This window comes from Penaeus japonicus, unplaced genomic scaffold (genome assembly GCF_977035675.1).
Source record: "Penaeus japonicus unplaced genomic scaffold, GWHDUDI00000001_assembly GWHDUDI00000010, whole genome shotgun sequence".
Classification (NCBI taxonomy): domain Eukaryota; kingdom Metazoa; phylum Arthropoda; class Malacostraca; order Decapoda; family Penaeidae; genus Penaeus; species Penaeus japonicus.
In genome coordinates this window covers 3,907,608-3,924,277 of record NW_028234412.1, presented here as the reverse complement: position 1 = coordinate 3,924,277, position 16,670 = coordinate 3,907,608, and the positions used below count along the sequence as shown (strand labels likewise).

General features: G+C 38.2%; 2 protein-coding genes across 2 annotated transcripts in view; one reads left to right on the top strand and one right to left on the bottom strand.

The window, feature by feature from the left end:
- The first annotated feature begins 9,730 nt into the window (after window positions 1-9,730).
- On the top strand, window positions 9,731-12,976 carry LOC122253298 (uncharacterized). Its single transcript, XM_043016244.2, has 2 exons — window positions 9,731-10,354; window positions 12,185-12,976. Exons 1-2 carry the CDS (start codon window positions 10,183-10,185, stop codon window positions 12,850-12,852), a joined length of 840 nt encoding a protein of 279 aa, XP_042872178.2. The 5' UTR covers window positions 9,731-10,182; the 3' UTR covers window positions 12,853-12,976.
- Window positions 12,977-14,825: 1,849 nt separating this feature from the next.
- The window catches only part of LOC122261099 (perlucin-like protein), a 3,004-nt gene continuing 1,159 nt past the window's right edge, over window positions 14,826-16,670 (bottom strand). The window contains exons 3-4 of the mRNA XM_086540504.1: window positions 15,878-16,054; window positions 14,826-15,136 (exon numbers count right to left, since the gene is read on the bottom strand). Of these exons, the coding sequence (XP_086396630.1) occupies window positions 14,904-15,136; window positions 15,878-16,054 (410 nt within the window). The 3' untranslated portion in view covers window positions 14,826-14,903. The remainder of the gene's footprint in view (window positions 15,137-15,877; window positions 16,055-16,670) is intronic.

Genomic DNA, 16,670 nt, shown 5'->3' with positions numbered 1-16,670 from the left:
TATCTTTGTTTCTCCCCCTTCTCTCTCTCTCTTTCAATTTCTGTCATTGTTTTTTGTTGTCTCTCTCTCTCTCTCTCTCTCTCTCTCTCTCTCTCTCTCTCTCTCTCTCTCTCTCTCTCTCCCTCCGTCTCCATCTCCCTCTCCCTCTCTATCTACCTCTCCCTCTCCCTCCCATTCTCTCCTTCTCCCTCTCCCTTTATCTCACTCTCTCTCCCCCCTTCCTCTCATGACTTGAAAATTTCTTGTAGACTCACCGTTTAGTCTAAGTTGCCAATTAGTGGATTACAGTCGGCTCTGAGTTTCCAATTCATGGATTCGGATGACAATTACAAATCTACCTCTGATCTAAATCTACGGGACTGACACGCCATATTTCGGTCTCTCGTAACCCTATCTTCTTTTTTAAAAGCAGTTAAAGAGAAGAATTTCTTTTTTTTCCATCTTCGTTTTCTTCTTTTCTTGTTTTTGATGTTTTTGTTATTCTCCTCCTTCTCCTACTTTATCATCATCGTCAATTATAACAACAACAATAACAACAACTATATCAATAACAACAATGATAATAATCATAATAATCAGAATAATGATAGTAATAAGGGGGACGAAGAGGAGGTTATTAAGGAGAGATAGAGAGAGAGATAGAGAGAGGGATTGGAGGAGGAGGGAGGAGAGAGAGAGAAAGAGAGAGATGGAAAGAGAGAGAGAGAGAGAGAGGGATTGGAGGAGGAGGGAGGAGAGAGAGAGAGAGAGAGAGAGAGAGAGAGAGAGAGAGAGAGAGAGAGAGAGAGAGAGAGAGAGAGAGAGAGAGAGAGAGAGAGAGAGCCACGAGGAGCCAACACCTTGAGAAGAGCGAGGAGTCATGGAGGGTGGGTGTATATGAGAGAGAGAGAGAGAGAGGGATTGGAGGAGGAGGGAGAGAGAGAGAGAGAGAGTGAGAGAGAGAGAGAGAGAAGAGTGAGTTATTTTTATTTTTATGTTTTTTTTTTTTTTTTTTTTTTTTTTTTTTTTTTTTTTTTTTTTTTTTTTTTTTTTTTTTTTTTTTTTTTTTTTTTTTTTTTTTTTTTTTTTTTTTTTTTTTTTTTTTTTTTTTTTTTTTTTTTTTTTTTTTTTTTTTTTTTTTTTTTTTTTTTTTTTTTTTTTTTTTTTTTTTTTTCCATCTTTTTTCTCTTTTTTTCTCTTTCTCTCTTTCGTGATAAACTTTTTACTCTTCTCTTTTAGATATCTTTGTTCTCCCCCCTTCTCTCTCTCTCTCTCTCTCTCTCTCTCTCTCTCTCTCTCTTGCCTCTCTCTCTTATTTTTTTTTTTTTATTATAGTAATTGATAATGATAATAATAATGATGAATTGATTACTATAATGATAATGATAATAATAATGATGAATTGATTACTATAATAATGATGATAATACGAATATTGATTACAATAATGACGATAATAATGACAATAATAATGATGATGATAATAACGATAGTAAAAACAATAATGATAATAATAATAATGATAATAAAAATGACGAAAAACAAAAGAAACGATAGCAGCAACAATAACAAAAATAATAATGACGATCGAACGATAAGGTCACGTGACCAAAGACAAAAAGGTCACAACTGTAAAAATGATTAAACTCGTTATTCACCAGCTTGCAGTAAAAGAAAATTAATTGAAAGATAAGCCTGATAAGAAGTTATAGTTGCACATAGATAGAAAGATAGACAGAGAGATAGATAGATAGATAGATAGATAGATAGATAGATAGATAGATAGATAGATAGATAGATAGATAGATAGATAGATAGATAGATAGATAGATAGATAGATAGATAGATAGATAGATAGATAGATAGATGGATAGATAGATAGATAGATAGATAGATAGATAGATAGATAGATAGATAGATAGATAGATAGATAGATAGATAGATAGATAGATAGATAGATAGATAGATAGATAGATAGATAGATAGATAGATAGATAGATAGAGAGAGAGAGAGAGAAGAGAGAGAGAGAAGAGAGAGAGAGAAGAGAGAGAGAGAAGAGAGAGAGAGAGGAGAGAGAGAAGAGAGAAGAGAGAGAGAGAGAGATGAAAGAGAGAGAGAGAGCGAGAGAGAGAGAGAGAGAGAGAGAGAGTGAGAAAGAGAAAGAGTAAGAGTGAGTGAGAGAGAGAGAGAGAGTGAAAAAGAGTAAGAGAAAGAGAGAGAGAGAGAGAGAATGAGAAAGAGAGAGAGATAAAAGATACAGCCAAGTTCTGACTATATCTGTCTTACTAATCTACATATGTATGTTACTGTTTTTTTTTTGTTTTTTTTTACTTTTATTTCGCTGGGATAAAGTGTTGCAAGGTGTTGTTAACGAACAAGTGGACCACCTAACAGACCTGCTTCTACAAGTACAGGGTCAGTGGAAGCCCAGAACCCAAGTGGACATCTCGAACCTCGAATCAACCGAGGTTCGAACCTCTTCGTTTCCTTCTTCAACTCCTTATGAGCCCTGTCAGACGAGCGGGTTGGCCGCCGCGGGTGCAAAGCGGGTCAGCCGCCGCGGAACCGCTTTTGAAAGAGTTTATATTGATTCCTATGTAAAACGCTGGCTGATGTCACACGGGCGGTCTACCCGCCTGACCGCGGCGGGTGAGACGCATTTCCCCACTTGAAACCGCCGCGGCCAGCCTCCAGCTATGTCAGACGAGAGTTTACCCGCGCGCGGCCGCCAGTGCTGCGGAACCACAGAGAGGAAATACGTGGCTGTGTTGTGAGCAACTATGTTCGATACTGAAAAGTTTATATGCGAAATAGAGCTGCGTCCCTGCATTTGGGATGAGAGCTCCGAAATCTGATCAAACAAATTTGAAAAAAGTAAAGCTTGGGGAAAAACTGTGTGAACCTTTTTTGATGGATTCCAAGATATGGGAGAAGATGACAAAAATACGAAGGAATGAATTTCTTCACACCTTTATTATTGATTAATACACAAAAGATAACTGTTATCAGACATTATCATGTGTAATTTCCGGTGTAGATTCCGGTTTTCATATTGTTACATTTTGCCATACACACATAGACATGTAATGTTTTTTGTGGACTAAAATCAGTATTTTCCAAGGTCTGCTCCCTCGCACTTGACAAAGTACGTAGCAAATTTGTCACGAACTGCTGTGGCACGACCAGGTCCAATATTGATGACATCATTTGTATCTTCAAATCCCACTATTCTCAAAGTTTTCCTCGAAATTGTGCCCGTCCTTACATAGGACAAAATTGTGGAGCACGCAACAAGATTTGACTAGTATTTCTGCCAACTCGCACGACCGTCAAAAGGCCTGTGAAAATATCGCCAATTAATTGCTGAGAATACTGACTGTACAATCTAATATATCGTCAGCGGGGGGGCTCGATAGACGGTAAAATTGAATTTATTTTCTTGTGATTCAAGTTCTTTCCTCCATAATAGGCATGACATGATCCGACATCCCGAAAGCTTCGTCTCCCACAAAGACGTAAGGCATAGCTTCACCATTGCTACATATTGGCTTACTATTTGGCACGTTTAAAGTATTATTCTGAAGCCTTTTATACAACTCACTATTTTTGAAATACAACTGAATCCCAGCACTTTCCACAAGAACCTACAACTACAAATTTAAGCGATAATTAGCATCTGCTGAGGGCAAACAACACAATGGAAAAAGAATTCGTATAGTTAGAGTACAAACTACCCGTGTCACTAGGTCGCTTCCTACGAATGTGTTTCCCTTCGAGAGGCCCGCTACAAACCAATTAAGGGAAATTTGCGTTCTGTTGAATCATGTGAGATGTGGAGCCAGTCTTCTTGTGTCAAGTCGGGATGCACTTTTCCTTCAAAATTATCCAAATGTTGACGCAACACTCTTTACAACTTCAGCTGCTGTCGTTCTCCACATATGTAAAATATTAGTGAAGATCAGTGAAGGAACATCCTGAAGCTAAATACCTGAAATACGAAATATGATTAATATAAAAACATGATGATATAAAGGATATGATATAAACTATCAAATTTATTTCATAACGAAATTATGAATAGCTCAATATTTTTAGTAAATAAATTATACATACTAGTAGAACCCGTTCAAATTGCGGGCTTCTTTTTTCAAACAATAATCGATCAAACAAAAAAAATCATACAGACAAGCAAAATTAATTAGTTATATGGATTTTTTTTTACTTTATTGGCATAAAAAAGGGTGTTTTTTTTAATATACTAATTTTTGGGTGTAGATTACGAATCCGTTATCAGTTTTTAGGGGTCGGCTCTAGTTTTAAAGTTATAGCCAAGTTACCATGTATTTACATAGGAGGAAATTACCCGATGAAATGAAACTAACCTAAAATAATCTAAACTAACCTAAACTAATCTAAACTAACCTAAGCTAACCTAAACTCACAACCTAAGCTAACCTAAACTAACCTATAACTCGAAAAATATTGAAAAACAGGAAAATGTTCATGAATAAAATGTTCTTAGAATTCAATCTTACATATACTGTGCAAATTTCATCAAGATCGGTCCATTTTTAACGTTTTTTAGGGTAATTTTTACGGTTTTTTCCCCCTAAACTACAACTCGAAAACTAGGGGCGAAACCCCCAATAACAAAACGGATAACGGATTCGGATCAATGAGGTCAAAAATACCAACTATAAAAAAAACACCCTTTTTTTATAAATGCTGGCGCCAATAAGTATCAATATAACTCAATTATATCACAGAATGAATGGTATCATCTGTATTTATGAATATGTTTGGAAAAATTATATTTTCTATATTTCATTTTCTTCTTTTTTCTTTTTCATTTTTTTCTAAAAAGCGAGTGTTCTTGCAGAAGAAGTGGAGAACTATCAGAGATCATTAAAGAAGGAGTGCGCTAGAAGGAAAACTGAAAAGAGTGGATCAGGCGCGTCTTCAGCGAAAAAAGAATATATCTACTATTCCCAGAATTGTCATTTTTGCCGTCGACCGTAGAGACTAGGCCTCAAAAGAGTAGCGATAAAAGTAGAAGATGATACTGACGTGCAAACAGCAAGAATTGAGTGCCAGCCAGGCTTTTGGCCGAAAGATTCCTACAAGAAGCGAAAAAGAAGAAATGTTTCCCAATGAGGCCCGTGTAATAATAAAATAATAAATTCAATAATATTAAAAAATAAATTCGCGCACTTTTCAGACCCCCCCAACACCCAAGCAAACATCTATAAAGCAGATCAAAAGCCCAAAGGAAGATGCAGACAAAGATTTTCTCATGTCCCTTCTACCATATGAGCAATCGGTCCCAGACTCGGGAGCGAATTGGAATGGCAGATGCCGAAATAATGCAAGTTCACTCAGAAGTAATAACACACACTACTCCTAGCATCAACCCTATGCAGTATCTCCCGTACCCTAATTCCCATGTTCTAACACATCAGAATTATCGGACCCCTATTCAAAATTCCTCAACCTGTGTCCTTGGACATTGCAGTTGTGAAATGCAAAATAGACAAACACCTGGAGTTCGTCACCGTGTTGAGCGTGGGCACGTAGGTCAGCGGCGGGGGGGGCGGCCCTCGGGATTGGCGGGTGGTGTGGTGGTGGGGGGGGGGGGGGGGGGGGGGGGGGCTCGCTCGCACACACAGTCTGTAGCTTCTTGCCTGGTGGACGGGGGGACGAACAGATTGTAGAACTGATACAGTAATAAGTTTATGATGCAAAATTAGGGACACTCCCTGCCTGGCCATTATCTTCTCCTCTAGCTCAGAGTGTGTGTGTAGCTTCTCTGATTCAATTATTGAGCAACTAATGTTTTGATATCTGTACCTTCTGCCATAATATAAGTATTGAGGAAATTGATTTACTAATAAATATAGTATTAACAATTTGTATTACTCACCTTAAAGTTTATAGCCAGTCTTTCTTTAGGAGGAATACTTTTTCTCATATTTTGTATCTTGCTTCTCAAGGGATTCTTCCAAAAGTGACAGCATTTCATAAAAGGTTTGGCTGACAAATCGGAAATTATTGAAAAAACTTAGTTTGGATCATCTTCCAATTCTTTGTATAGGAGATAGTGAGCACCTTCTGTTAAACGGGCACAGTTATAGGTGTGGCCCCATAACCGTCCTCGGCGCCGCCCCTGTCGACGTTTCTTTCGAAGCAATAGTGTTAACAACAGCACTTCTGTCTAAGAATTTCTAGCTCATTTTTTAACATCAAAACCTTTCTCTGACAGCAAACGGACGGCAATGTTCTTGAACTGTAGCGGGCAGCCGCCGCCTTTTTCTCCTTCCATGGTCCACACGGGTCTCACAACAAACCATCACAACACAACACACACAACAACGGCGGGACAACACGGGCGGTCGGGCCGCTAGTAAACCGCAGCTGTTAAGTAGCGTCCGACCCGCCCGGTGACAATAGGGAAAAGGCGGCCTGACGCGCCAGGCGGCGCGGGGGGCAAAAAAAAAAAAAAAACCCGCGCTCGGTCTGACAGGAGGGGACCTATATATCTTTTTTCATCTTTTCTTTATCTTTTTTTTCCCATTTCTCTACTAAATCTTTTTCCTTCTTTTCCTTTCTTATATTGGGGGTTTTTCTAATCTTCTTTCTCCCCTTCTATATCTTATCTTCTTTCCCTATTGTTATTTCTTTTCTTTTTCTTTTCTCATTTCTAATCATCTTCTTCCCATTTTCTACTTTTCTTTTTTTCCTTTATTTCTTTCTCTATTATTCTCCTCCATCATCTCCTTATCCTCCTCCAGTCCGCATCTCCTCATCTTTCCCCTCCGATCATTATCAGATCATAATCATCAAATCAATGTCATCTCTGATCATTATTAATATCTCATCTTGTCATCTCTAGGTCTCAGTTTCACAGAAGTTCATCAGCAAGTTTCTTTTCTTAATGAATCCATATTTCACATTTAATTCCATTTTCTTCTTTTTTTTTTCCCGACTGATTTTCCCGTTCTTTTACCCATTTTTTTTCTTGCCATTTTCCCTATTATTTTCCCCTTTTTTTTTCTCCCCCCTCCATTTTTTCATTCCCCCATTTTTCACCTCTGCACGGACTCAAAAAAAAAGGAAGGCCCCCACAACAACCACACACACCAACGGTGAAATAAATTCTGACTGGAATTAAAGGGATCGAACTAAAACCCCAAATTGTGCTGATGTAGGAGGCCAAGATTCTCCTTTAAAATCATTTAGGGGATGGAATAACATTGGATGCCTAAAAAAAAAAGGAAGGGAGAGTTGTGCAAAAATCTTAAAGAGAAGAGAGAGAGAGAGATGGAAAGATGAGAGAGATGGACTGGAGAGAGAGTGCAGAGGGTTGATTGGTAGGAGGAGGGAGGAGAAGAGAGAGCATGGGAAGGAGAGAGAGTAGTAGAGAGAGAGTGGATGGAAAGAGAGAGAGAGAGAGAGAGAGAGAGAGAAGATTGTGAGGAGGGGGAGGCGCGAAGAGAGAGAGAGAGAGAGAGATGATGAAAGTGTGTGATTGGAGAAGAGAGGGCGCTAGGCATTGGGAGGAGGAGGGGGGAAGGCAATGGAGATGAGAGGAGAGGCAGAGAGGAGATGTGGTGAGAGGAGGATGGCGAGGAGAGAGAGAGAGGCGGGATGGGGGGGAAGAGAAAAAAGGTAAGGGATGGAGATGAGAGGGGACAGAGAGAGAGATGGAGAGAAGGAAAGAGGAGAGAGAGGAGAGAGAGAGAGGGAATTGGAGGAGGGGAAGGAGGATGGACGAGGGAAGGGGGGGGGGAGGGAAGGAAGGGAGGAAGGAGGTAGAAGGAGAGGGGGAGAGAGAGAGAGAGAGCATGATGGGAGTATGACCTGATGAGAGAGAGAAGGAGAGTAGAGAGGTGGGGGGGGCGGGGGGAAGAGATTAAGAAGGGAACAAGAGAAGAGAAAGAAGAAAGGAAGAAAGAGGGCGGAAAGAAGTAAGAGAGGGGGGGGGGGAAGAAGAGAATAAAAATGAGATCAAGAGAAGAGAGGAAAAAAAGAGATAGGATCCGGCGAAAGAAAAGAAAAAGAAAAGAGATAGATAGATAGAGAGAGAGACAGACAGACAGAGAGAAAGAGATAGAGTGTATATGAATGATAGTCTGAAATCGACCCTTTAATCAACAACACTATACATGATCTCAAATTTCATACGCCCTTCACCATCCCTTCACCACACACACACACCTCAGGCTCATCCCTGAACCCAGAGGCAACAGAACCCTCACTAGACCTAATGGATTTCTCAGACCACAATCCTCGTCAAAAAAGACCTTTAAAAAAAAAGACCACTGGGGGAACTTTGCTCTAAGACCAAGTAACATGTTTGGTTCTGATCAGAATTGAGCTGCATGTGCTTTGGGATTCAGCTTTTTTATTGATNTTCATGGGGGATAGAGGAGAGGGGGAGAGGAAGATATAGAAAGAGAGTTGTTGTCCGAGAGGGAGATTGGTGGGTGAGAGAAGAAGAGATAATAGAGCAAGAGAAGCGAGATTTTAAAAAGAGCTATTCCCTGTTTCACTCTTAAAGAAAACTTTCTCACTCTTTTTATTTTCTCTTCTTCTTGTGCTCTATGTAACTCTCTCACTCTCTTTTATTTTCTCTCTCTCTCACTGCATCCTCTATATGGTATCTCTCTCTTTGCCTTCTCCCTCTCGTCTTCTCTCTCCCTCTCCACTCTCGACTCTCTCTCTCTCCTCTCTCTTCTCTTCCTCTCTCCCTCTCCCTCTCCTCTTGCTCTCACGTCTCCAGTCTCTTTTATCATTCTCTCTCTCTCTCTCTCGCTCTAATATATATAATATATATATATATATATATATATATATATATATATATATAATATATATATATATGTATGTATATATATTTTATATGTATATATATAGTATATTTATATTTATATATATATAATATATATAATATAAATCATACAGTATGTATATTATATATATATATATATATGAATTTAATATATATATATATATATATATATATAGAATATTTTTATTACTATATATCTATATATTATTATATACAGTACCAGTAGTATGTATGTATATATATAAATAAATGAATAAATATATATATAAATGTAGATATATATAGATAACTAAATAAAGGATTAAAAAGAAAGATATAGGGGGAAGAGTGAAGTATGGAAAGTGAGGTGGAGTAAGAAGGAGGAGAGGGGGAAAAAGGGGGGGAAAGAGAGACATACAGAAAATGGGCGCGAGAGTAAGAGTAAGAAAAAGTGGGGAAAGAGCCAGCTTGACAGACGCAGCTAGGAGACTCAAGCCGTCCTGTAGCCTTAGGGAAAATGATTATTGGAGAATAAGAGGTGGGAGAGAAGTGGTGCAAGAATAACGGAGGAAGCGACGAGAGAGAGAGAGAGAGAGAAGGGGACAAAGGGGAAAAAGGGAGAGGAACACGACGGAGAGAGGATAGGAGGAAATGAGCGAGGGAGGTGTGAGAAGGAGAGAGTGAGAAAGAGAGAGAGGAGACGTTGCGGAGAGGAGAGTGGTGAGAAGAAAGAGAAAGGAGTAAGAGTGAGAGAGAGAGAGAAGAGAGGGGGGGAAAGAAGAGAGAGAGAGAGAGAGAGAGAGAGAGAGTGAGAAAGAGTAAGAGAGAGAGAGAGAGATAAAAGACACAGCCAAGTTCTTACTATAACTGTCTTACTAATCTACGTATGTATGTTACTGTTTTTTTGTTTTTTTTTTACTTTTATTTCGTTGGGATAAAGTGCTGCAAGGTGTTGTTAACGAACAAGTGGACCACCTAACAGACCTGCTTCTACAAGTACAGGGTCAGTGGAAGCCCAGAACCCAAGTGGACATCTCGAACCTCGAATCAACCGAGGTTCGAACCTTTTCGTTTCCTTCTTCAACTCCTTATATAGAGCCCTGTCAGACGAGCGGGTTGGCCGCCGCGGGTGCAAAGCGGGTCAGCCGCCGCGGAACCGCTTTTGAAAGAGTTTATATTGATTCCTATGTAAAACGCTGGCTGATGTCACACGGGCGGTCTACCCGCCTGACCGCGGCGGGTGAGACGCATTTCCCCAGTTGAAACCGCCGCGGCCAGCCCGCCTGGCTATGTCAGACGAGAGGTTTACCCGCCGCGGCCGCCAGTGCTGGCTGAACCACAGGAGAGGGAATACGTGGCTGTGTTGTGAGCAACTATGTTCGACACAGAAAAGTTTATATGCGAAATAGAGCTGCGTCCTTCCATTTGGGATGTGAGCTCGAAATCTTATTCAAACAAATGTGAAAAAAGTAAAGCTTGGGAAGAACTGTGTGAACTTTTTATTGATGGATTCCAAGATATGGAGAAGGATGACAAAAATAAAGAAGGTATGTAATTCTTCACCTTTATTATTGATTAGTACACAAAAGATAACTGTTTTCAGACTTATCATGTGTAATTTCCGGTGTAGATTCCGTTTTTTTTCATTAAATTGTACAATTTTGCCATACATATATAGACATGTAATGGTTTTTGTGGACTAAATCATGTTATTTTGCCAAGGTGCTGCTCCCTCCTCACTGACAAAGTACGTAGCAAATTTGTCACGAACTGCTGTGGCACGACCAGGTCCAATATTGATGACATCATTTGTATCTTCAAATCCCACTATTCTCAAAGTTTCCTCGAAATTGTGCCCGTCCCTTACATGGACAAAATTGTGGAGCACGCAACAAGATTTGACTAGTATTTCTGCAAAATCGCACGACACGTCAATAGGCCTGTGAAATATTCGCCATTTATTGCTGAGAATACTGAATGTACAATCTATATAGCGTCGAGCGCGCGAGAGACGGTAATTGAATTTTTTTTTCTTGTGATTCAAGTTCTTTCCTCCATAAGGGCGTTGAACATGATCAGAAATCCCGAAAGCTTCGTCTCCCACAAAGACGTAAGGCATAGAGCTTCACCATTGCTACATATTGGCTTACTATTTGGCACGTTTAAAGTATTATTCTGAAGCCTTTTATACAACTCACTAATTTTGAAAATACTTGAATCCGAGCACTTTCCATGAGAACCTACATCTACAAATGTAAAGCGATAATTAGCATCGCATGAGGCAAACAACACAATGGAAAAAAAAATCTTATAGTACAAACTACCCGTGTCACTAGGTCGCTTCGTTCGAATGCGTTTCCCGTCGAGGGCCCCCAAACAATTAGGGAAATTTGCGTTCTGTTTGAATTCATGTGAGATGTGGAGCCAGTCTTCTTGTGTCAAGGTCGGGATGCACTTTTCCTTCAAAATTATCCAAATGTTGACGCACACTTCTTTCACAACTTCAGCTGCTGTCGTTCTTCCACATCTGTATATGTAGTGAAGATCAGTGAAGGAACATCCTGAAGCTAGATACCTGAAATACGAAATATGATTAATATACAAACATGATGATATAAAGGATATGATATAAACTATCAAATTTATTTCATAACGAAATTATGAATAGCTCAACATTTTTAGTAAATAAGTTATACATACTAGCAGAACCCGTTCAAATTGCAGGCTTCTTTTTTTAAACAATAATCGATCAAACAAAAAAAAAAATCATACGGACAAGCAAAATTAATTATTTATATGGATTTTTTTTACTTTATTGGCATAAAAAAGGGTGTTTTTAATAATATACTAATTTTTGGGTGTAGATTACGAATCCGTTATCAGTTTTTAGGGGTCGGCTCTAGTTTTAAAGTTATAGCCAAGTTACCATGTATTTACATAGGGGGAAATTACCCGATGAAATGAAACTAACCTAAAATAATCTAAACTAACCTAAACTAATCTAAACTAACCTAAACTAACCTAAGCTAACCTAAACTAACCTATAACTCGAAAAATATTGAAAAACAGGAAAATGTTCATGAATAAAATGTTCTTAGAATTCAATTTTACATACACTGTGCAAATTTCATCAAGATCGGTCCATTTTTAATGTTTTTTGGGGTAATTTTTACGGTTTTTCCCCTATAACTCGAAAACTAGGGGCGACCCCCTAAAACGGATAACGGATTCGGATTCAGGAGGTCAAAATACACTATATACAAAAACACCCTTTTTTTTAATGCCAATAAAGTATAAATATACCGTTTATATCACGGAATGAATGTCATCTGTATTTGAATTGTTGGAAAAATTATATTTTCTTTTCTTTTCTACAGCGGTTGTTCTTCAGAAGAAGTGGAAGAACATCAGAGATCATTACAGGAAGGAGTGCGCTAGAAGGAAAACTGAAAAGAGTGGATCAGGCGCGTCTTCAGCGAAAAAAGAATATATCTACTATTCCCAGTTGTCATTTTTGCCGTCGACCGTAGAGACTAGGCCTCAAAAGAGTAGCGATAAAGTAGAGGAAGATACTGACGTGCAAACAGCAAGAAGTGAGTGCAGCCAGGATTTGCCGAAGATTCAAGCGAAAAAGAAGAAAGTGTCCCATGAGGACAGTTTAATTCGCGCACTTTCAGCAAACATCTATAAGCAGATTCAAGAGCCAAAGGAAGATGCAGACAAAGATTTTCTCATGTCCCTTCTACCATATGTGAAATCTGTCCCAGACTCGGCGAAATTGGAATGCAGATGCGAAATAATGCAAGTTCTCAAGAAGTATAACACTCCTAGCATCAACCCTATGCAGTATGCTCCGTACCCTAATTCCCATGTTAATCATCAGAATTATCGGACCCCTATTCAAAATTCTCAACCTGTTCTTGGACATTGCAGTTGTGAAATGCAAAATAGACAAACACCTGGAGCGTCACCCCCTGCTTCTTCTCCTCAGAGCACACAGTCTGTAGCTTCTTCTGACACAACTATTGAAGAACTGATACAGTAATAAGTTATGCAAAATAGACACTCCCTGCCATTTCTCCTCTGAGCTCAGAGTGTGTGTGTAGCTTCTTCTGATTCAATTATTGAGCAACTAATGTTTTGATATCTGTACCTTCTTCTGACATATTTAAGTATTGAGGAATTGATTTACTAATAAATATTAGTATTAACAATTTGTATTACTCACCTTAAAGTTATAGCCAGTCTTTCTTTAGGAGGAATACTTTTTCTCATATTTGTATCTTGCTTCTCAAGGGATTCTTCCAAAAGTGACAGCAGTTCATAAAAGGTTTGGCGGGACATTCGGAAATAATTGAAAAACTTAGTTGGATCATCTTCCAATTCTTTGAATAGGAGATAGTGAGCACCTTCTGTTAAACGGGCACTAGTTATAGGGTGTGCCCATAACCGTCCACGGCGCCGCTGTCGACGTTTCTTTCGAAACAATAGTGTTAACAACAGCACTTTCTGTTCTAAGCTCATTATTTAACACAACCTTTCGCTGCAACGGCAAGTCTTGAACTGAAGCGGCAGCCGCCTTTTCCATGTCAAACGGGCGGGTCGGCCGCTAGTAAACCGCTGCGGTTTACTAGCGGCCGACCCGCCCGTGTGACATGGTAAAGGCGGCCTGACCGCCAGCGGGCAAAAACCGCTCGTCTGACAGGACCTTATATCTTCCCATTTCTTTCTTTTTTTCCTTTTTTTCTTTCTCTATTCTCCTCCATCATCTCCTTCTCCTCCTCCATCCTCATCTCCTCATTTTCTCGATCATTATCATCATCATAATCATCATCATGTCATTCTCTGATCATTATTATTATCATCATCTTGTCATTCTCTAGTCTTCAGCATTTTCTTTCTTAATGAATTCCATTCCCTCTGACGTCAAAAAAAGAAGCCCACAACACACACGTGATAAATCTCTGAATAAAAGGGATCCAACCCAATTGCTGATTAGGATCCAGATTCCTTTAATCGATTTAGATGAATAACTTGGATGCTAAAAAAAAGGAAGAGAGAGTTTGTGCAAAAATCTTAAAAAAAGGGGGAATAATTTATTCTCCTTATAACAGATTGAGTATTGATAGATATATAATTAAAAAAGGGAGATAAAGGGATAATAAGAGAGAGACAGAGTAAGAGTGAGAGTGAGAGAAAGAGAGAGAGAGAGAGAGATGAGAGAGAAAGAGACCGAGAGAGAGAGAAATGAAAGAAAGACCGAGTGACAGAGAGAGAGAGAGAGAGACAGAGATAGAGAGAGAAGGAGACCGAGTGAGAGAGAGAGAGAAAAAAAATGAGTGAGAAAGAAAGAGAGAGAGAGAGAGAGAAAGGATAAAAAATAGCAAGGTAAAGAGAAAAGTAGATGGATAGTAAACGAAATAGAGAGAGAAAGAAAGAAAAAAAAAATTAAGAATAAGTTGGTGTCGTGATGCTTTTGAATTTACGATCGTTGTTTCTCTTATCTTAGTATTGCATGCAACACACACAATTGCCCTCCCTCTCGGGCTATCGTTCTCTGTGTGTTCGTCTTTCTTTTTACTATATACATATATAATGTATGCATTTCATGTATGTATATATATATATATATATATATATATATATATATATATATATATATATATATATATATATATACATATGTATATATATATATATATATATATATATACATATATATATATATATATATATATATATATATATATATATCATATGATAACAGGAATAATAGTTGTAGTAATAGTAATAACATTATTCGCTAAAGTATCATTAATAACGATACTAATGATAATGATAATAGTCCCAGTGACTGTTCTTCATCTATCAACATCAGTCAAAAAATAACAAGGCATAAATATGCAATGAAACCAAAACCGAAATAAAGAAGAAAAGCATAACCCTATATTGATATACCTGATAACATACAATACGTGTCAACTAAATGCAATTTGAGGAAAATCAAACAAACATATCTTTCTCCACCATTTTTATCCCCTTCCTCAAGCCTTCACTTAAACCAAAATGGTTCTTCATCCATTCATCCAGCCTTAATTAATAATTCTTGAGGCAAATGGGATTATACTTGTTGGTACAGGGGATATCGTACCAATAATGGTTGTTACTCCCATGTAAGATGGCGCAGTTGGCAGAAGTTCCACTATTGGGCTCTTTCGCTCCCCAGAAGGGCACGCCCATCGGAACGGCTCGGTTGTTGACGAATTTCCAAGTTCCTTCGTTCACTTCGTCTGTAGCTCCGAGCCAGTAGTGCTTGGCCTTGGTGACCTCTGGGAAGGGAGAGGGGGGAGGGGAGGAGGAGGGCGTGATTAGCAATTGCAGCTGGTGTGTGCAGTTTGGGGTGATATATTAAACTTACAATTGTTATATGGGAGGTTTTAAAGATTTCACTGTCGTGATTGGCGTTATTTGCGATGTAAGCATGCATATATATCACAAACACATGTTTGTGTGTAAATACTTACACATATACATACATATATAATACATACATATATATGTGTGTGTGTGTGTGTTATATCTATATATATATTCATATATATATTTATATATATCTATATAAATATACATATATATACATATAAATATATATACATATACATACATATATATACATATATAGTATATAAATATACATATATATACATATAATATATATACATATATACATATACATATATATATATATATATATATATATATATATATATATATAAATATACACACAAACACACACATACACATGCGTGTGTGTAATAATACGTGTTAATATAAGTATTCATATAACAGATATCTAAATCTATCACGAATCACACAAACCTAACGCAAACAACACACACACACACACACACACACACACACACACACACACACACACACACACACACACACACACACACACACACACACACACACACACACACACACACACACACACAAATCCAACACATGGTCAACACAACAGCCCGCCAGCCAGCGAGCGAGCGCCCGAGACCAGAGCTCTTCCTCACCCTGGCTCCTAATGAAGTCGTAAACAAGAGCAAATGTCTCGCAGTCCTCGATCACCAGCAACTGCCCTCCGTGGCTCTTGCACAAGTCAACTGCATCTTGCCAAGTGTAGGTTACGTAAGCGTCCAAGAAAATGCACCTCGAGTCGTCCAGGGTCTTGTATGGGTAAGGACACTCGTCTGTTGTTTTTTTGGAAAAAATGGAAAAAGTTTTTTTTTATCGTTTTTTTCTATGATTTTTTTATGTGGTTATTTTTGTTTTTGTTTTTGTTTCGATGGTTATTGATAGTTGGTTGTGTTATTGGTGATTTAGGTTAGATGGTAGTTATATAGTCTATTCATTCTGAACTGTCAGTTGGATATCGTGTGTTTTAGCCATTCAAACTATTAATTCAACGGTATATTTGATATAGATATACAGAAAGCCTTGCACAATAATTCATAAATTCAAATTAGGCCGACATATACCAATATCATGCAATGCAATCGTATTAATTAGAGACAAGCTTGTAACAAAGACAGTCTGATCACACTCAGACGAACACCAGTCTTTAAATGATTATCCTTTCTCTCATTTCAAGTATATAAAAAAAAAAAATATCTGGTTGTATGAATGCAAATAAGAACCATCTTTATAATTCACTGCATGTACATGATATGAGTAATAAAAAAAAAAAAAATAGTGTTAAAATGACACTGCATTACAATTACAGTACAGTGACAAACAAATTAATTGCTGGATCATGTTAATTGTTTGGATCGTGTGAATGTTATTTCAAATGTTATCCATGCTAAC

Coding starts and splice junctions, on each gene's coding strand:
- LOC122253298 (XM_043016244.2), top strand. CDS start 10,183: ATGTTCGACACAGAAAAGTTTATATGCGAAATAGAGCTGCGTCCTTCC. Junction 10,355..12,184: donor GGATGACAAAAATAAAGAAG/GTATGTAATTCT, acceptor TCTTTTCTACAG/CGGTTGTTCTTCAGAAGAAG.